This window comes from Patiria miniata, unplaced genomic scaffold (assembly GCF_015706575.1).
Source record: "Patiria miniata isolate m_02_andy unplaced genomic scaffold, ASM1570657v1 HiC_scaffold_27, whole genome shotgun sequence".
Taxonomy (NCBI): Eukaryota; Metazoa; Echinodermata; class Asteroidea; order Valvatida; family Asterinidae; genus Patiria; species Patiria miniata.
The window spans coordinates 7759598-7781240 of record NW_024037066.1 but is presented as its reverse complement, the minus strand read 5'-3'; the positions used below and the strand labels follow the sequence as shown (position 1 = coordinate 7781240).

At 43.2% G+C, this 21643-nt stretch overlaps 1 protein-coding gene across 3 annotated transcripts in view; it reads right to left on the bottom strand.

The window, feature by feature from the left end:
• Positions 1–738: 738 nt before the first annotated feature.
• LOC119734311 (nuclear pore complex protein Nup214-like) overlaps positions 739–21643 on the bottom strand; it is a 32011-nt gene continuing 11106 nt past the window's right edge. The window contains exons 10-35 of one of the 3 annotated variants that reach the window (XM_038207741.1): positions 21189–21385; positions 20023–20172; positions 19210–19276; positions 18527–18887; positions 18206–18419; positions 17532–18052; positions 17252–17401; positions 16791–17059; positions 16190–16366; positions 15494–15573; positions 15267–15344; positions 14350–14643; positions 13500–13800; positions 12258–12357; positions 11420–12050; positions 10897–11274; positions 10396–10707; positions 9578–10204; positions 9062–9190; positions 7566–7673; positions 7315–7389; positions 7035–7112; positions 6710–6896; positions 5821–5939; positions 2441–2483; positions 739–2180 (exon numbers count right to left, since the gene is read on the bottom strand). In XM_038207741.1, the coding sequence (XP_038063669.1) occupies positions 2144–2180; positions 2441–2483; positions 5821–5939; positions 6710–6896; positions 7035–7112; positions 7315–7389; positions 7566–7673; positions 9062–9190; positions 9578–10204; positions 10396–10707; positions 10897–11274; positions 11420–12050; positions 12258–12357; positions 13500–13800; positions 14350–14643; positions 15267–15344; positions 15494–15573; positions 16190–16366; positions 16791–17059; positions 17252–17401; positions 17532–18052; positions 18206–18419; positions 18527–18887; positions 19210–19276; positions 20023–20172; positions 21189–21385 (5683 nt within the window). In that variant the 3' untranslated portion in view covers positions 739–2143. The remainder of the gene's footprint in view (positions 2181–2440; positions 2484–5820; positions 5940–6709; positions 6897–7034; positions 7113–7314; positions 7390–7565; positions 7674–9061; positions 9191–9577; positions 10205–10395; positions 10708–10896; positions 11275–11419; positions 12051–12257; positions 12358–13499; positions 13801–14349; positions 14644–15266; positions 15345–15493; positions 15574–16189; positions 16367–16790; positions 17060–17251; positions 17402–17531; positions 18053–18205; positions 18420–18526; positions 18888–19209; positions 19277–20022; positions 20173–21188; positions 21386–21643) is intronic. The other 2 variants (XM_038207743.1, XM_038207744.1) reach the window with 2 other exon arrangements.

The window sequence follows — 21643 nt, the reverse complement described above, 5'->3', positions numbered from 1 at the left end:
GACTGTATTTGACTAGGCCTCGGTGCAAATATATCCCTTCTCCACTTTTTGTTATTCGTCTTCCGAACATGAAAAATGATACACCATTTGAGGCCAGAACAGGCTAGAACACCATGAAATGTAAAAAAAGGAAAGCAATTTCACAATTTCACCTGGATTTTGATGAACAATAAAAATCATGCAATAACAAATAAAAACTGAACAAAACACAGTGACTGATGTATTTAAAACAAGAGCCAACATGAACAAATGAAATAAATGTGAGTTAAACTCCAATTTCCCAGGTCTATTCTTGTCCATGATGGGAATAACAAGTGGTTGCACTTATGTATACCAGTGTGTTGCAATTTCATTTCATTTCACTGAAATGAATTTTAATAAGCCTTTAGAAAAATAAAACACTTTAATGATATTTTAACCCTAACCGTCCTGAATCCTTCAAAATCCTCTTTGCCAAAGCGGAGGAATTTGGAGGATTGAGGTAACATGGCAAAAGTGTGTAACTGATTTCATAGGATGCACTTTGTCAAGGTCTTGGGTTGACCTTGTGTTGTTTTTGCTCATCCATGCATAAATATAGGCCTGGATTAAGCTTGAAATCCTCCGTACTGCTCCAGGATGTCACTGGCCAAGCCTCAACATAGTGACAGTCACTGCCGCAGTATTCAGGCAGTGGTCACCCCTCCACAGACCATATTCAAGAAATAATAGAGGAATTTGCAGGATTGAGGCTATATTCTATTTTTCCATGAGGCCAATTGGAGGATTTTGCAGGATTGAGGCTACATCCTAGCAAAAAGGCCTAGGGAGTTAGGTTAAACATTTTTTTTTTTACCATGCCTGCACTCTGACAAACCTATCTTTGACCGTAGAGGAAAAGCAAGAATGACAGTGCTGATGCCCTTATGTGTGACACAGAACCAAAATGTCACACTTGTCAATTCTAGTATGAGTATATGTGGTGATGTCAAGGTTCTAACACAATTATGCCGACAGTGAAATGGCAAGGACCTTTTCTCCTCCAGTGATGATAAAATTAAAGTATGTTCACCCGTCAAGACTCCGACAGCAGAACAGCTGAGTAATACTGATGGCTTCACAACTAGCAGCTTAGCAGCGTAAACCAGACTAGATTAAGGAGCCCCAATTAATGATAGTGATGTGATAGCCAGCTGCTGCCTATCTATGGCCGTGAAATCTTGGATATCCGGAGCAATGACAAAAACCCTAAGCTTTCAAGTTTGTGGAAGTGACCCTCAAAGCAGCTCCTTGTGTAAACTCCAACTTGGCAAAGACTAAAACACGCAAACAAATTTCCTCAAATTTAACGTTAGTGTTGGAGGGTTCTGCCTTTTTGTGGCACAAAAATTAATCGCAGGAAATATCCAGGTAATATCTGATTTCTACGTGGTTTTTTTTGGTGTTTTTTTTGGCAAGGGTAAGGAGTTTCTCTTGAGAAGGCAAGCAGGCTCAGCATTCCTAGAGAGGGATTCTGTATGATCGAAGAATCCCAATTTTTAAGCCCGTTTTAGACTTGAGAAATGTTCTCTTTTATTTAAGCTTTTCTGCATTGCTGTAGCACCACAGTATGGTATATCTAAAAAATCTTGCCTTGATTTCATATTTATGTTAAATACTATTGTGTCTGAGCAGTGAGACCATTAAAATAACTAAGTAACGTAAGACAGCATGCATATGTCCATACACCAGTAAAATCCAGGTGAAGATGTGCATTGCAATGGAGAAGAATGCATTGCAGGTCTTTTTCCGGCAAACGTGTAATTTTACTGATTTCGTAGCTTCTACTTTTCTTACATTAAAACACAAAGTTGGAAGTGCATGTCAGCACTTGAAACAATGGCATTCATACAAAAAAAATACAAACCTCCGATTTTTTTTCCAGGGAATTTGTAAATTGTATGGCGTTCCCAGAACAAATACTATATTATTCACTGCCCTTGTTTTTATCAAAAACAGAACTGCAATGCAATTTTCCTCTAAAATCTGTAAACGTAAACAAACCAAAGTAAACAACAAATTATGTGAACATATGTTAACTCAGCTTTTCTACGAAGCTTGTTGAATGCTGTGCGAGGCCTACTACAGCATCATGGGGCATCTCAGGGTCAGGCCGGGGTAGATTTCAGCGATATTGAGTGAACGACGAAGAACCCCCAAATCTTAACAAGACGGGACGGGAGAAGACACAGGAAATGAGGCTTTACAAAATTACCATGGGGTTATGCAACATCAACATCAATAACAGATAGTAAAGTGCTATTTTCTTTTTAAGTTTCTTGACTTGTTTTTTCCCCCAAACTATGACTTTGCCTGTTTTGACAGATAAGTTTGCCCTTTAGCCAAAGCCAGGTCCGAAAAATCTTTATTTAAAGATTTTTAATTTTTTTATTTATTTAAAGCATTATTTTTTGAAACTCACCCACTGGATGTATTGTTACTCTGACCACCACCACCACCAAAACCTGGGCAAAGAGAATAAATGCAAACTGTACGATATATCTTTAATTTTAATAACGTCATCAAATTCGGTTTGTTCCATGAGCAGAAAGTTGATATAAATAGTGAAAAAAATAGTTGCAGTTCTTCAGTGCCTGTTGCTCAGTTACATGTGGTCATTCTACGAATATTGCATGCATTATTAATGCAATGCATATATGTTAATTTAGACCATTTTGGTGTAAGATTGTACATCAACACCAAAAGTAAAGGATCAGTTGGATTAGCAGTGCCCTTTGTACGTGCCTACAACAATACAAAAAGCCGAAATGTTTAAAACAGTGACATTTACAAATGGTCAACACACTGCTTTTCTTAGTTTCCCCAAAATGTAAAAACATGTATATCATGTAGAGGGAGGAGATCTTTTATGGATTAATCTCAGTCGACAAGTTTCCAAGGACCTGAAAGACAATCACACCTCAAATAATCTAAAATTGAACTAAGAAGGGGCTCTATTACTGCTTCCAAATGACATGTATTAAAGTAATAATAGCAAGGTGTCGTTGCAAATGCCAGACCTCCATAATGAAGACACTCAACTGAAATTCGACCAGCACGGCCGTATGCACCATCTTGTTCCCATTTCATGAAAAATACATTATGAAAAAAAAAAGGCATGCACGGATATGTCCGGTGTGGATTACACCGACCTGTGGGTTTTATTGGCCCGTTGCAATGGAAAGGTGACACCTACAGCACCCGCCAATATCATCACAGAACAAATCAACGACGGAGGGCCCTATATCCCACAACTACCCTCCGCTGTGACTTAGCGCATCAGTTCAGTTTTCTGAATATCTTCAGGTGTTTTTTTTTGGGGGGGGGTGAGGTGGGAGGCAGAGAATAATAACGATCATGTTTCAAGTGCCTGTGCCAGGATGTAACACAATCCCCCCTTGATCCCTAGGGTGGAGCAAATATTTTCAGAAAGGATGTAGATGTTGGTATTTTTGGACTCGCCAAAAACATAACTGAGATGAATAATATTAATAATGACTGATTTGTTTCCGTTTTTTTTTCTTCTGGTCGTAAGTAGGAAGAAAAAAAATCCCCAAAATATTGATGTTTTTTTAATTTATTAGGATTCCGATATTCGAGAAATCACGACGACGCTGAATGGTGGGGATTGATTTTAGAGGATGTAAAATGTAAGATGTAAAATTTCAGAATATCCTCAAAGGGGCTTTGTCCCAAGTGGTTGTTCCTTGCTTGCATCTGCCTGCCCAAAAATCCATAAAATAAGCAAACTTTTTGGAAAAAAATTGTCCATATAAATAAATTCTTATTTTGGGGGGAAAACAGGCAGCAAATAAGTTTATACTGCTTCTCTTACATAGTAGATGTTTTCAAAGGAGACCGTTTTCAATGAGCTTTAGGCAGTTTGCAGCAGTTTTACTATTTCAGCTTTAATTTTAAAGATATTATTATAAATTTTCTTTGAATAAATTTAAATATTGTTAGTCTAATAATTACAGAAAGGCTGCGAAGATTTATAGCTGCTACTTCAGGATACTAGGGGTGAATTGTGTGCCAAAGATAAAATAGCCATAACATATGGATCGACCCAAATGAACAGGGTGACCACAATGGACAAGGTGCTATAACGCACGGGTCACCCCAACACATGATGACACGATGACAAGTCTCTGATGACACCTGTCCAGGGTTCTTCATCACAGCATACACTACAAGACCAATATCAGTTTCCTAATAAACGTGAGACGTGACATCCGGGGAATGGTTTTCAGAGAGCGACCACATGCATCAGCGAACCGAAAAACAATCATCGGAGGTCCCACTTGGACGCAACATGAGACCCACGCTACAGCGACGCGACACCGCGGCGTGTCGGTACTGTCACCTATGAGTAGATCACGGCGAAATGCAATCTCGCTGTTCATGTTACACTGTCAAATGTGTGATGTTCTTTTTTATGACAGGTTTGTGCATGTGACAGAAACCAGTTCGTCAGGAGAGGATTTGCAAACCGAGCATTCTGGTTTAAAGGGTGATGAATTCTAGGGACCGTTTTTTTTTTTACAAGAAGAGGTCATTTTCTACCTATTGCTCTTCTGTTTCAACTTGAGATTTTACAGTGACCTTGGAATCAGAAAAATCAATATTTTAAAGGAATGTTCAGCACCTTGAGATAAGAGTGGAGACCAGATGTAAATACATTACAACCATTAACTTCTATTTTATTCGAAGCATAAACAAATCTTAAACATAAAGTAGATCATTTGCCAGTTTTTTTTGGAAGCAAAAAAAGTGCTCAGAATTTAAAGACGGGTGTTTAACAATTAACCTGATGAAGTTTTAGCTCTGTGAATGCAGCTCGATTTCAATTCAAAAGTTGCCGAGTCAGATTTTGAATTGTGCCTGAGATCGGCATCTGGAACACGTTCTCATTCAGCCAATTACAGCTACGCGATATCACGTAGTGAACTGATGAATTATAGCAACCGCGTGCGCGTGCATCGTGTCAAGGCTTGCGTGCACCCATTCACGGATTCGCCCATTTACAAACCAACTACATTGTACTAACAGAAATTTCCAAAAATGTGTCACTTGACTCATCTTTGGAAATGACTTTATTAGATTGCTTTCTTCAAAATGACATCACACCAGCAGGAATAATTTCACAGGGAGTTTAGTGCCATTACTATCTTTAAACCAACAAAGATTTTTAACAATAATTTGGTCGGTTACTTTTTGGATAGCTGCAAATATCTACTTTACCTTTAACATGTAATTGCTGAACAAAAATATTCCTATGAAAAACAAAAACTCCAGGATCTCCCAAACAAATCTGCAACATATTGAACCCTCTCATGATACAAACCAGACAGGGCAAACTACAAATTCACTGTCTCCCTTAATGAGTTTCCCTAACTCTTTACTTCCCGTTCTGACATCATCGTCGGAACTTTTCAAGGTTTCCTAAACTTTTTGTGCCAAGTTGTGCTTTCTTATTGACGTTATGTACCTCGTCCCTAAATTTAATGAGACAAAAACCTCAGTTCGTTACAAACAAGACTTGAACATACCAGGACTGTTTTGCAACATACGTTTTCAAATTTCAAGGGTAAAATTGTTAAACATATATGTAAATTTGCAAAAGCTGGACCTTTTTCTTCAAATCCCTCAAGGTTGGGTAACTGTACACGCTTGCAGATCCCACACCTAGGATGAGGAACTTAATGTACATGTTGATTGGAACTAAAATTTGTGGAATTCACTACCAAAATGTGTACTGAAAAAGTGAAGAGACTTTTCTTTCTTTCAGAGCTTGTGACTTACCAGTTCCACCGAATCCTGACTGACTTGATCCCGCTCCGAACCCTCCTAAGCCACTCTGCTGGGGCTTGGTGCCGGTGCCGGATAGAGCGCCAAACGTTGGGGTTTCCTGAGAGGCGAACCTACGTCAGACGCAACAAACATTGGACAATAAAATCAACAAATTTGTTTCAGAGCCAAAAGAAAAGTTTTGAGTTGGTGGTTCTTTAGAACTATGTCAAATTCCCGGGCGCGGTTTAGTAATTCATCGGGACAAAAATGACCCCCACCTTGCTTCACAAAATAGGCTCTAGAACAAAAACTACTGGACCGAATCGAGCGATCTCGGTTTCATTTTTCTTCTAAAAAGATTCTCCATGCATTGGTATAGGTGGTTTGAGTCTCACGCTAAAGGAAGCATGAGGTTCCATTTTTTTTACCACACCGTATAAATGAGAGTAAACACCTTTACATTAAAATATCAGGAATTGCAGATTTCAAAAGGGATACTTAAAAAAATCCTGAAATCAGGAAAAATCCCCGACAAAAAATCCTGAAGTCAGGAAAAATCCTGACAAAAAATGCTGAAATCAGGAAAAAATCCTGACAAAAAAATCCTGAAATAAGGAAAAAATCCTGACAAAAAGATCCTGAAATCAGGAAAAATCCTGACAAAAAATCCTGAAATCAGGAAAAATCCTGACAAAAAATCCTGAAATCAGGAAAAATCCCGACAAAAAATCCTGAAATCAGGAAAAAATCCTGACACGCACAGAGCCCATATCTTTCTAAATCCTACAAAATTCTACAAACCCCTGGTGGAGTTTGAAGGGTCTCGGAGAGTTAGCGTAAATGTTCTTGACTTTCAGGGGACGCGAGGGGACTCAACTCCATGACTGACTGAGTTTCTTACCCGCTAAAACCCCCACTCATGCCACCACTCGCTTGAGGCGCCCCAGCTCCGAAGGCAGAGGCCTGCCCGAAGGGGGAAGGTTGCCCCGCCCCCGAGGATCCAAATGCTGAACCCCCAAATGCGGGCGTGCTGCCAAATGCCGCTGTGCTACCAAAGGCTGGAGGACTCCCAAAACCACCAGCTGATGCTGAAAAAAAAAAAAAAAACCATAATTTACACAACATCATGTAGTACAGACAACATAATTTGTTGGTCACTTTTTGAACTGACAGTAATAAATTTTATAGTTTCTCACACACTTTTGAAAGTTGACAGTGCTCCTTACCACTAGGTGGTTGATTGAAGCCACCAAAGCCAGCCTTGGCCACGCCACCCTCCGGACTGCTGAAACCACCGCCAAATACTGCAACAATCCAGACAAAAATTGTCAAATGAGAAGATTAACAATGAGAAGACTCTCCTAGGAAACCAAGAAAAATACAGCACTGCATCTACTGCAGACTACTCCGGTGAACCAAAGTAAAACCCATTGCACTGCTGACTTGAATGAATACTACAAGAAAGTAAGGGAATCACACTCAAGAGACTACAACAAGGAGACTTACCAGAACCTGCAGGTGAAGACGCTGTCCCAGTTCCGAAGGTTGAAGCACCCTGACTACCAAACAGAGTTGAACCACCTAGAGATACACAAAATACAGGCACCAGTCTATTCTTAAGAACTTATGACACAGGTGATTTGAGTACTCTTTACTACACTGCTGTTCACAGTGATATGCACCAAAAGAGAACAAAGAGATTGACCAATGAATTGTCTTTTAATAAACACAAACTAAACTGAGCAAACCGTCCTTACCAGTGGATGAGCCACCAAACCCAGGTGCAGAGACGGCTGGTGAGCCAAATGGGTTCGATCTAGCTGCCTCGGGATTAGGACGACCACCAAGACCACTGAAAAACCCTCCTGAAATATTGCAAATAAGAAAATATTCCTCGTGACATAAACAGATTAAGGCAGTTGTGAGGCTAAAAAAAAGTACAGGGTGAGTAAAAAAAAAAGAAACCCAAATGTCAGGACCATTGTTTTAGTGAAGTTCTGCATGTAGCCCTTTCAAAATCTAGGATATGCAAGCCCAATTCATAGGCTTTATTTTAGTACAAGAATCATTGAAATCACTTGGATACTTTTCAAGTTACAGAATTTTATACACAACCACCGTTTTTAAGTTCTGTCCAAGGATCACAAGAAGGTAAGTGTTCTTTCAGCAAAACGAAAACAAAATCACATAGGGATGTGTGTGAATTGTTTTCGTTTTGCTGAAAGAACGCCACCTTTTTTGTGATCCATGGACAAAACTTTAAAACGGAAGTTACGGTGGTGGTGTATAAAATTACGTAACTTGAAAAGTATGTGAGTGATTTGAATGATTCTTGTACTAAAAGAAAGCTTATGAATTGGGCTTTCATACCCTAGATTTTCAAAGTGCTACATGCAGAACTTCACTAAAACAATAGTCCCGAAATGTGGGTTTCGCTTTTTTGACTCACCCTGTATAACTATAAATTGTCTGCATTACAACCCTTTATACTTCAAACAGTGAATTGCTTTTGAGAGCGATTTCTTGTTTGTTAAAACTGGATATTCTGAGAGAGCTAAAACAATGTGCCAATAGACCATGTTAAAGTCTCAGACGCCAGTCCACGTTCTCTTTTTATGTGAACGTCCTGGTACCAAATACTGACTAGTCTCATCACTGCCTCCCATGATTGACTTGTTTGTTATCTGCGTGATCGATTGAACAGAAGTTGAGGTCAACCTTTTTTTATTTTCATATAATAGCCGCAATATTTTCAATATGTTGTAAAAATTGTAATGCTTTCTGTTCTTTGGAAATACCTGTCCATTGTCGTTGATTGGATGGGACCAGTCAGGGCACAAAATAAATGCAAAAAAGGATCACCCCATCAAAGTTACATTTAAATCCATCAAATTTTGTAGACAAAGAATCATTTGAAGCATATTTGAACAATGACATCTAATGACCCCTTCATGAACTTTGACCTCAGTGATCCATGAAAGCACATAGATGTTATGCATTTTCCCCCAAAAATTTAACCTAAACTTTAACATACAGTTACACGGGGGATACGGGGATGCAGAATTTAGGACTGTTAAGTGTCCCAAAAAACTTCATTTAGGCGACACAAAAATGATAGCTCTCTCTGAAATGCCTTTAAAAAAAATTGGAAATTTCAGTTTGAATCTCTTGATTAACCGAGGGTTATTTTTTCACAAATGACTACAAATTTTGGCAAATCCAAATAACTTGAGCGATGATTGTTTTATTTTACCTCCTCCATCGCCACCTGCACTACCACCAAAAATACCGCTACTGGAGGGGGTGGCTGCTGGTGTCTGACCAAAGACAGAGGGGCTTTGACCAAATGTGGGACCCGCAGAAGATGGTCTCCCAAACACTCCTAGACAGGGACAAAAATAGCATTGGTAACAATGTGTGGACGACAACCGCATTTGGAATTTGTATCAAATAAATGCAATTCACGATTACAAATACTGAATAACATAAAAGCAAAATGTAACAATGTTGTTCATTGAATGCTACATGTAGTTCAGACTTCAACACCCGATCTTTGATGGGATTGGTTTAATTTCCAACTCCTCTTAAAACATTCACAGATGCTGATGTTGTTTAGCAATCTTTGTGTTGCAAGAGAAGCAATTTCAAATTAGCATCTTCCCAATGATGCACATCACCACAACTCTCAAGGGTTGATGAATTGTAACTCTGCAGAGTAGGCCTTACTAAATTGAAACGAGCGGACAAGAGGAGTTTGAAGGGTGCCTACCTGCTGACTGTTGCCCGAAAGTTGGGCCTGATGATGATGTTCCGAAGACTCCCCCCGACCCAGAACCTGCCTGCTGGAAGGGAGATGAGGCGGCTGGAGATGACTGTCCAAATATCCCACCGCTACTCGTTGCAGCTGGCTGTCCAAAAACGCCAGTGGTTGCCGCTGGCTGTCCAAAAACGCCACCGGTACTGGTTGATGTAGCTGCTTGTCCGAAAATCTGTCCTGTAGATCTGGAGACTGGCTTGCCAAAAAGTCCACTGCTACTGGACGCTGATGTGGCCGACTGACCGAAAATCCCACTGGACGTAGTGGTAGACTGGCCAAAAGGGGAGGCACTTGTCGAAGTGGGCTGGCCGAATAAGTTCTTGCTGACCGAGCTAGAAGCTGTTGAGGTCGTTGCTCCAAATGGGGAGCCAGAAGCAGATGATGTTGGCTGATCTTCTTTGAGGAGACCGAACAACGTGGAAGGCATCTTGGGCTTGTCTGCCGCGGTGCTGGTAGCTGCTGTAGTTGCAGTCGGGGAGGAGACAGATGGTTGGGTGCTCGCTCCAAACTTGGGAGCTCCGAAAAGTCCGGCAGATGGGGCGGCTCCAAAGGATGGCGCACTAAACCCAGCTGCACTTCCTATAGTGAATCACATTTGGAAGGCCATAAGAAATTTACACTTACGATGCACTTTCACCTAAGGATCAAAATCTTACCCTAACCGAATTGAACAACAACCAAAGGGATATTTCTGATTGAAAATACACTCGTCCAAAGACTACTATCAAATGACGTCACCCTACGCTTGGACTTAGTACAAAAATACATACCTGATGTCGCTGGCGTTGCCACAGTAGCTGCAGTTGTTGCTGCCATTCCAAAAGGAGCCACAGATGCTGTTTTTGCTCCAAACAAACTGCCTGAAGTGCCGTCAGTTGGTGTTGCCACTGGCTTGCCAAACAGCCCTGATGCAGTAGTCGCTGCAGAAGTTGTTGGCTGTGCTGCTGCAGGTGGTGCATTGTCGTAGGTGTCAGAGGCTTCGATAGCGGCAGCTGGTCTACCAGTGCCAGCTTCATCTTCCCCCACTGTCTGGCTGACGGCGGAAGATGCAAACCCAGTGAATTGAGGTTTACTGGCTAGACCTGGTGGAGATTGACAACATAGCGGCATGTCGTGACAATGTTTCAACAACACAATTCAACTCAGTCAAAACAAAATGAAAAAAAAATCATATACACAGGGTGGTTCAAAATAAAGGCAATCCACTATTGACAGCAATTTCCTCTTCTATTTAAAAAAATTATTATGGTTTATAGGGCTTTGAAACTAACCGGTGCCTGCTTCGTCTTCTCCAACAAGGAGCTGTTTCAACCCTCCCTGGGCAGCGCTTACAGCGGGCTGCATACCCATCCCAGAAAACTGCTTGATGCCGGCATCACGGACCCCACCAGCATTGCTGGTGCTAGCCGTGGGGGCTACAGATCCTGTGGGCTGGGCGGGTTGGACGGCCTGGGTAGGTCGAATGGCCTGGGTGGGTTGTAGGGCCTGGGCTGCTGGAGGCATGGTGATGAGTGATTTGACACTGAAGTTAAGGTTAGACGTCGGTTTGGAAGTTGAGGCTTCAGTCGAAGAGATGGTGGTTGCTGGCGAAGTTGTCGCTTCCGGTACCTGCTTGTCTTGAATTGGTTCTTTCAGAGAGCTGGTTGCTGCTGGCAAAATGAATGCGTGATATAGTATTAAGAAAGTGGAAGGATTTGCAAAATAAGTTGGGCCTCTACAACTGACCTTGAAAAAGCTCATATTTAAACAGATTTCAAAATGAACATAGAATAAAGGCAGAAATATGAAACTTACGAGACACAAAGAATCCCCCAGGAGTGCTGGTGCTTGCAGCAGATTTCTGATCCTTGAAATCAAACAGACTGGGTTTGACCCCAGGGACAGTTGCTGCCGATGACCCACCGGCTCCGACACTAGATGCTGGTTGAGCTGTTAGAGAAAAGCCTGAGCTTGTTGAGGTCTTGGCTGCAGAGGTCGTAAAACTTGCTCCTCCAAACACTGGCTTCGAAGAGGCCGTGTCGGACATAACTGGCAAGGCGGACGTCGCTGTTGGTGCAGTTGAACTGGCGATGGTTGCTTTCGCTGATCCAACTCCGCCGGCGAAAGAAAAACTAGACAAGCCTGGTTGGGTTGCGGTGGACACCGAAGTTGAGGAGTCTTCTTTCTTTGCTCCAAACATAGAACCAGACCCGCCAAACGTCAGCCCAAGACCGGTGTTGGATCCACCGAATGTTGGTGGTGATGTGGTGGCAGCTGGTGGGATAGCTGATGCGTTGGCAGGCAATGACTGGACCACAGGGGGCTTGGAGGCACCAAAGCTGAACGCAGTTGATCCACCGCCGGCTGCTTTAATTAATATTGGCATGGAGGGAGGGACAGGTTGGACGATGGGTGGAGGCTCGTCTGAAAAGCTGATCTTTCTTTCCTGAATTTTGTTTAGATAAATGTAATCAAGTTTTAAGTAAAGTTACTTGAAGTGGAGTGCTAATTCTTATTATCCTTACTACTATGAAAAAAAAACCCAATCATACAGGTGAACAAATGTATGAAACAATACAAACATTATTCAGAACACTACATTGACGGAGAATGTTTAATAAGAAGGATGGACATTGGGGGGAAAAAAACTTACCGCTGTCTGCTCGCTTGCTTCTGGCTGGGAGTAACCACTGGTCTTTGCCATCTCAGCTAAGACTTGATTGACTACCTTGACGGTGCCTGCATCCACAGAGCTAAATGGAATTAAATGTAGATTGAGGTAAAATTGGTCTCGAAAATACTGCGATATAAATGAGTAAAACCAACCAACCAGCCAGCCAGAAAGCTATCCAAACTCTGGGGAGACTGCCAAACAGCAACCCATACAACCAGCCAGTAAGCCAGCCAGCCAATCAGCCGGGGAGCCAGCCAGCCAGCCAATTAGTCACCCAGCCTGCCAGCCAGCCAAGCAACCAGTCAGCCAATCGGGGGGGGGGGGGGGGGGGGGGGGGGGGGGGGGGGGGGGGGGGGGGGAGGCAGCCAGTCAGCCAGCCAATCAGCAACCCTGCCTGCCAGCCAAGCAGTCAGCCAATCAGCTAGCCAGTCAATTAGTCACCCAGCCTGCCAGCCAGCCAAGCAACCAGTCAGCCAATCAGCCGGGGGGGGGGGGGGGGGGGGGGAGCCAGCCAGCCAGCCAATCAGCCAGCCAGCCTGCCAGCCAGCCAGCCAATCAGCAACCCAGCCTGCCAGCCGGGGAGTTAGCCAATCAGCCAACCAGCCGGCCAACCAACAAGCCAGCTAATTAGCCGGCCAACCGACTAGCCAGCTAATTAGCCAGCCAAACAGCCAGCCAGCTACAGGCATGCAACTTTAAAGACACAAAAAACCTTGTACAATGTTTTCTATTTTTATGGCACACATGGGAAGTACAAACAGAGGAAATCAGCTGATCCGAGGAAAAGTTGCATGCCTGCGGGGAGCCAGCCAGCCAGCAAGCAGCCAGCCAAGCAACCAAGCAACCAACCAGACAGTCAACCAGCTAGTCAGCCAACAAGCCAGTGATCCAACCAATCAGACAATCAGCCAGCCAGCGAGGCAGCCAGCCAGCCAGCCAGCCAACCAACCAACCAGACAGTCAACCAGCTAGTAAGCCAACAAGCCAGTGATCCAACCAATCAGACAATCAGCCAACCAGCCAGCCAACCAACCGACCAGACAGCCAGCAAACCATCCAGACGGCCACCTTACTCAATGTCTGTAGTCCAGTGAGCCGAAGTCAGTCAACAAACTACCTAATCACTAAGCCAGACAACCAACCAACCAACCAACCAACCAACCAACCAACCAACCAACCAAACACCCTTTAAGCAACCCAAAACCCAAACAACACACTCACCCATTTACAGTTGCAAAGCTCACTGGTGGTGGAAGCCTAGTACTCTGACTGACATCCAGATTCTTGATGTTCACGACCGGTGGCAACTCGGGCTGTTTCTCAACTCCCTTCCTCAGCATCGCGCTCGTGGGTGGACATCTGGTCGCAGGTGGGGTCTTCAAGGGGGTTGTCTGGGTACCCCAGACGACCGTGCCACGCCCAGAATGGGTGAAACTAGAAGGGGACGTGGTGGCTGCAGGGAGAGGCTGGCTGGAGGGGGGAGGTGGTTCGGGGTATGCCGGTGGTGATTCAGTGGGTGAGACTGGAGAGGGGAACATGAAACATATAGTTTGAAGACTTTAGGTCAGTTAATTTGGTGATCAATTTCACTGTTGCATCTTTATCATACAGACGTTTGCTACCTTTACTGGTTGGGTGTTTGGATCCTTTTAACCAAGTTCAGTAGGAGTTATAACATTTGAGGCCCGTTAAGAAAAGACAAAAGCGAACAAACATGAAAATAGTGAACCCTTGAATACGGTGTACAGACGATACCCCAATTTACTCAGGTGAATTGTTCGTTGGGTTGGGCTGGGTGGAAGAGTCAAAACATATAAAATATTGTATTTATGACCTTAGTTCAAGTCAGCTGGGTATCCACAGTCCTATCTGTGTCCTTCAGCAACCTACTTTACCATAATTGTTTTAGGAGAGGCAATTGGGACATGTGACAGTGACTTCTTTTTGTGTGTTGCTTCCTATTACGAAGGTTTTTGAAAATGTCATTCAAATGGTGTGACGGCAGAAAGTCATAAGCTCGAACATAATGAACTTGCAAAGTGGCCGACGCAAAAATGAGGCTCATATTTACCTGGTGTGTGTTGCTTCGGTTCCACGGCTGCACTGCTCCTAACTTCCATCCCTTCCTGCCGCCGGCTAGCCAAACCCGCCGGTGCCATGATTCCACTTCCCAGCCTAGCCTGGACAAAGCCTGGTACTGTCCGGATATACGGGGCATCTGCTGCATCGCGAGTCTCTCTGCTAGCCGGCTGTGCCACTGTGGATTCCTCGTCTTGGTACTGAAGGCGACGGTTGGCAAAGACCGGGTAGAGGTTTTCATGAGACCCGTGGCTTGGGGCTGGGGAATCAATGAGGGATATATCCACTGTGGAGAAAGTGACGTCGGAGATAATTTCATTATGATGCAGCAACAGAACATGCTTATATTTTTCTAATTTTGCAGCTTTCCAAAAAGTAACTGACCAAGTTATTGGTAAAAAGCTTACTTGGTTTAAAGATAGTAATGGCACTAAACTCCCTGTAAAATTATTCTTTCTGGTATGCTGTCATTTTGAGGATAACAAAAGAAGGTCATTTCCCAAGATGAGTTAAGTGATGCATTTTTGGAAATTTCCGTATCAGTTTGCTTATAATTGGGCAAATCCGTGAATGGGTGTGCAGTGTTGACACTTTGCAAACGTTTGCTATTATTCATCGGTTCAATGCGTGGCATCACGTAGCTGCAATCGGCTGACTGAGAACGTGTTCCGGATGCCGATTTTGGGCGTAATTCAAAATAAGACTCGGCAACTTTTGAATTGAAATAGAGATCCTATAATATTGCTTTCTTCGAATATACAGCATTCACAGAGCTAAAACCTCATCAGGTTAGTTGTTAAGCACCCATCTTTAGATTTTGAGCAAAAATGACAACTGATCTACTCTGCCTTTAAGGAACTCTACAAGACCTGTACCAAGGAAGAGAAATTCAGCAATGGGACTATTTACCTCTGGATGCGGTGCGTCTTGGGGTCGTGGCTCTTCTAGACAGAGCCTTTCTCAACTGGGCTTGTTTCTTGCTGGAAACTGTGAAAATAAAACAGGAGTTTTATTTACAACTTTGATTATTGTAATTATTTATGATAACCCTGACAAAAGAACAATTTCAAAATATTCGAAATGTTCAGGAAATTAAGAATACACTTAAGTTAATATGAAAACTGGTTGTTTTTTACCTGGTGTGCTTATGGCCTTGACAGGGGATGCAATCCGAGTACTTGATAGTTTAGCAGCAAGAGAAGTCAGGTCACCAGACCTGCGCAAGAGAAACACATCCACACAAATTTGGGTATATTTTGAGATTGTCGATGGCTACAGCTTTTCATCGCAGTGTACCAGTAATAGCTGAAGCCATATTTTTTTTATTTTTTTATTTCTTATTTTAACTGGGTAGCCCATTCAGTGGAATCCACTGATCTCCCATGGGGCCCAGTAAAGGGAAGACAATGTGAAGAAATTACAGTTTTAGAGGTGGGAGGAAAAGCCCAGAAGAATATTCTGAGGAAAACTCAGGGAATCAGGTAGGGACTGAAAACCCAATCCACATATTGGCCCAGGTAGGAATCAAACCCGGGTCACAGTGGTGGAAGGCGAGGAAAGTACCGCTTTGCCATAGTAGATACCAACTACTCAATTTACACATTGCCCAAAACTACACATTGCTAGGACTTTGAACCTCATGAAGCAGATTCTGCAAATTTCCAAACAGGGCTGAATTTCCGACAGCAATTTGGAATGTTGTGCATCTGGAAACCAATTTTCTACTTAAATTGGAACCAAATCTGCACCAATTTAGCCCAAACTTTGCGCCTTTCAATTTCAGTACAACCAGTTGCCAGGCTATTTTGAGAATCTCTGCCGACAAGTCGTACCTGTCTGGAGGTGAGGCTAGTATGCCTTTCTCCCACGGTGCCTTAGTGATGTCATAACGTCTTGCTTGTATCAACTGCTGTCTCAATTCCTCCAGTTTGCCTCGCTGGGCGATCATGATGTTGTAGTGATGACTCAGGGTCTGATAGATGGTGTCCATTGTTGGGGTACCGAGCTTCCTGAATTGTGAGACAAAATATCTTCTGTAAACCCTATATTTTTGTTGTGTCTCAACTGATGGAACTCCTCCCACAGTTTAACCAAAATATGCATATTCATAACCGACTTACTCCCTTGCCTGCCACTCTCCATTGGTGAATCTCCTCCCACAGTATACCAAAGAATGCATATTCATTGGCACTCTTACTTACCTTCCCTGCAGCTCTTACACTGATGGAACTCCTCCCACAGTAAGTCAAAGATATGCATATTCATTAGTACCTTACCTGCCTTCTCTGTGGCTCTTCCACTGATGGAACTCCTCCCACAGTAAACCAAAGGTATCAATATTCATTTGCCCTTACCAGGCTTCCCAGCTGCTCTTCTACTGATGGAACTCCTCCCCATATACACCAAAGACATGCATATTCAATGCTTTCTTACCTGCCTTCTCTGCGGCTCTTCCTTTGATGGAACTCCTCCCACTGGGCATCCAGGCATCCGTTCACATCCCCAAGCCCCGTTTCCAGGTAGTGATAGTTGCTTTGTATATTTCGTAGCTGTTGTGACGTCTGTGGGTCTAGTCCTCGTATGCGAAGCAGCTGCAGGTAGCGCGGGTTGCTGTTGCGCTGTTTGAAGGTGCGGGCGTCCTCACACTGAGCGAAGGTAGTCAGGAGCTTGCTCTTCAGTTCATGGATTTCCTCATTGTGAGACTGCGAGTAACCAGACAATAATTTTTCTTCCACTAACGTTCAACCCTCAAAAGTTAAAAGTGCCTTCTAAAAGGCCTTTTAACCGAGTTGAGCAGGGGTAGTAACATTTGAGGCCCATTAAGAAAAGACAAAAGCAAACAAGCACAAAAATGGCCAACAAAATAAGGCTTAACAAAATAGTGCAGTTATTACCTTAGTTACAACCCGTACTTCAGCTCTAAACTTGACTAAGTCATCGGTGTTCTTCTTGATGTATTCATGTTCTGAGCGCTCTCCAACTCTGAAGTGCGTCCTCCTAGTGTGGCTTTGTAGCTCTGCCAACTCTTTCGTTAGATGCTCCATCTAATTGTGAACAAGAAAATCCAATTTTGTTTTTGCTACTTTGCATACAAGTAAGTTATCGCACACTGAAAGGAGAATTATAGTTTCGGAAAGTACAGCCAGTGCACAGTTTCTGTTCAGAGTTCTTTACCTCTGCACTGATGTTGGAGAGACAGGCTGCCTCCACATGAGTAGCATCGATGGAACCACTCCCTCTGGTTCGGCCTCCAGTCCTTGCAGTAGATGCTTCAGTAGATGGTGCTTGCACAGGGGGAGGTGGTTTGGTCTCTGGCACAGCCTGACGCTGAGGCTGGCTGGCACTGTATGCCGGGGGAGGGGGCTTAGAAATGGCACCAGGAGGTGCGACTTGATATGGGTAACCCTGCTGAGGGGCAACTTGGTTAGGGGGCGCACCAGGGGCGACTTGGTTTGGGGCAAAGCGTGGGGCGATTTGGTTTTGGGCAAAGCCTGGAGTGACTTGATTAGGGGCCGGGCCGGTACGAGGTGGAGCAATCTGATTTGGTGGGGCACCCCCCGGTGGAGGGGCAGTTTGTGCTGTGGGGAGGGCTTGGCTAGGGGCAGGCTTCCCAGAAACAGGCACTTGTCCAGGCTGTGGCTGGCCAAATCGAGCTGAGCCGGAGGCCTTAACACTATCTGTTTGTGGCAGCATGCCTGTTAATGGTACAAAAAATACAATTAGAGTCATTACAAGGAAAGAAAAAAAGAATTTGCTACGATTCTATGTACTGTTATTTGTTTCTGTATGTAACATCTTCCCTCCGAAATGGATTTTTTTTATATCAAAGAGTAAAAGACGTCTCTCACCACCACCACCAAAAGTGCTTGCAGCATCTAAAGCAGTCTTCTGTTGAGTGATAGCAAATGCAGAGGCTGGAGCAGTGGAATTCTGGGTACCAGATGCCAATGGCGAGACACTAGATACTGATTGGCCCGGCAATCTGAACTGGGGTGTGGCTTGGGCTGATGCCGGTTGCTGGATAGGTAAGCCTTTCTCTGTTGTGTCTTGGGCTCCGGGAACCTGATTTTATTTGGAAAAAAAAAAAAAACATGCCATAAAAAAATCACCTAAGGAAAGAATCTCTTTGGTCCAAACGGCCAGATAGCATTGGAGAAGTAAAGACATACCTTGAATTGGAAAGGAGCAGCACCAGGAGAAGGTGTCGTTGGGGCCAGGTTCGTACTAGCAGGGGATTGCTTGGGCGGTAGGAACGACGCGCTTCCACTCTTGCCGTCTGCCGTCTTACCAAACATGAAGGAAGCGTTACCGCCGCTACCACCTGCATCAGGTCTGTTGAAAATCCCGCCGGAAACGAAGCTGGGCGCCGCAGGGCTACCCAGAGGTTTTGGGCCAGCGAAGGAGAAACTGGCACTGCGATCGGAAGAGCCAGTGGGGGTAGAGGAGGAGGAGGAGGAGGAACCGAGGGGGAAACTACCCGTGCTGGAGGACTTGTGGATGGGGAGGGCGGCTGTGAAACTTGTAGTCGGCCTGGGGTGAAACAAAGAACATTGAAATTTCACTGTCAATCAATGAATAACATTAGCCCCAACCCAACCTATAACCAACAGTACATGTACAGGATACTCCGTACCACATCCTCATTTTAAAACCAAGGCTGAATGGGTGCAAGCGAAGAATAACTTAAAAACATTCAGCACCGCTACTTTTTCCAGCTTGAAATATTAATTACTTGCAAAGAAAAATGAGCACTGAATTTCAAGTAAATTTATGCACGTTATTTCGATGAAAAGAGAGACCCTGCTAGGCCTTCAGTAGAGATTTGAGAGATAGGCATCAGAAGCATCCTTACTTTGCTGTGTCTGGAGCAGCTGCTGGCTTGCTGGCTTGAGTCTGACTAGGTAGGCCTACCGCTTGCCCTGCAAACCAAAGCAAAGAAATACTAAGTACAATCAAACGTATGCGTAGGTTTGAGGTTCAATGAAAATGTGACATATCCTCTAGTTAACCTTGTCTGATTATCATCCGTTCTCCACAGAGCCCTATCTTCGGTCAAACGTCTGATATATCTAGGAATGCAAATTTATGCGACGCCGCGTGCCAGCCAATCGGAGTTGACTTTACTAGTTTGTCACATCATTTCATTCCCAAATCAGGACTAAAACTGTGATTGGTCGATTTGGATGCAGTGTCTACAAAACCTAGACACGACTGTGATTGGCCGGCTCTATTATTGCCAGCATATCTGTTACATATTGTTACAGAGCGCGTGACCGCAGACTCTTTTTGCTCAAATCACAGTGTGTCTAGGTTTTATTTATAGATATCCATGATGAGATATAGAAAGCGCCTGCTGATTGGTCAAAATCTAGAGGTCAAGAGGCCAAGAGGCGGGTGTCTTGCATACTTAATCAGTAAAATATGGGTTAAATATGGTAATCAACTAATTCAAACTGTAATTATTGCAACAAGTGTGTTCACTTTTGTCATTATCCATTATAATTGTTCAAACTTTGCAATGAAAGGGACTCAACTAAATGCATACTTTAGTAAGTAGAGTTATCTTAAATTTTAATTTGAAATTTTGGAAATCAAAGAAAGCATTTGTTTCGGTACTTGCATAAGGAAAGTAAAACTACGGATTTTTTGGTTTCTTGTTACCCACCACTTGCAACTCTCTCCCCCTCTCGAGGCAATGGTTCAGCCTTGCTGGTGATGGGCACTGTTGCATCAGAATTCAGAATGTAGAATGGACACAGCACACCCTCGGTGGACAGTACCATAACGATCGGAGGGGCTTGGTAATTCGTCGTTCCTACACAAAAAAAAGGAAAGTGTTTCACTTCATCATTAGAAAAAAACACCAAATAACTCTTAATAACATTAAAATCATTCTATATTTTCACTATCTGCACAGTTACAATTTAACCCTTACCTTACCAACTCCATCAAAATCCATCCCCCATTTAGTTGGATTTTGGGGGACTTGGTCCTGCTGGCCTGGTTCGACTTAATAGTGATGGAGTATGATGGGCTTGGGCCAGGAGGCCTGAAGCACGGTTGGGGAATTAAATGAATTTTGCCTAGCATCCAGTACTGCTGTTGTCATATAAGCTGCTGTAGTCATATGTGTATGAAGTCCATCAAAATCCACGAGCAATTCAGTGGTGGATTTTGTTATGTCATGTATGTGAAGCTGAGCGAGAGATGCATTTTTGATGGACATGGTCGTTTACTTAGTAAAAGTAAGGAGAGAGTTAGGGCTTATAATAAGATGTTAATAAATAATAGAGAAGGATTTCCATAACTTCTAATGTTGTTACTTTTTGTAAGAGAATTTAACAGTACCCATTTTAACAAGCTATCAGGTAGGGGCCATGCAGAAAAGTCAGTGTTAAAAACTGTTGATGATTTTTTTCGAAATTGTGGGTGGGTCAAAGGAAATAACTGAAAATCGGAATTCAGTTTTCAATTAAAAAAATAGGGAAAAAAAAAAATAAAAGATGAAGGGGAAAAAAATCCAAAATACCCAGTGGCCTCTTGGAGATTGTCTGTCATGTCTGCGTTGTTCTGTTGTCATCTGTTAACCTTGTTTATAGTCGACCTCCGCATCCCTAATTGAGGCATATTTTCATTCTTCAGTGTATAGGATATATTGAATAGTCATTCAACATTTAAACATCGAAATTAGGGGTGGGTGGGTGGGTCAAAACAATTTTGAAAAAACATTGACATGTTTAAACATTGACTATTCAGAATGGCCCCTTAAAATAATTTTTGTTTGGGGGGGGGGACCTCCAAAGGTTTGAATATTGATGAGGTTGAGCTCACCAATTTTGACATCTGTTTCTGATGATAGGTCCAGTGCTAATCCCATAGGGAATGTGTCCTCATCGTCCCCACTCAGGGGCATCTCAATGCGGGCTGCGTCGTCCACCGTCCAGATCTCCCATGATGCTCTGTCCTCTCGCGACTGACCAATCACGGCCGCTTCCATAGAGTTGCTGGACGTGGCTAGTATGAAACTCCTGTCAACCGAGAAACCAAAAGGACAGAAGCCTTGAGTCAACTCATAACTGGTCAATAATAAACTCAAATAGATGCAACCTGCATGTGGACAATCCCAGCATTATGAAAGGAAGTGTAATGTCCATGACAGAGCCAATTAACCATGATATCTAATTAACCCTCCTATGCAAACATACATTCTGTGCAAAGTGGTCCTTGCAGTCAAAATCAAACAAGTGACTGTTTTCAACAGTTAAGAATTCCCAGCCTACATAAAG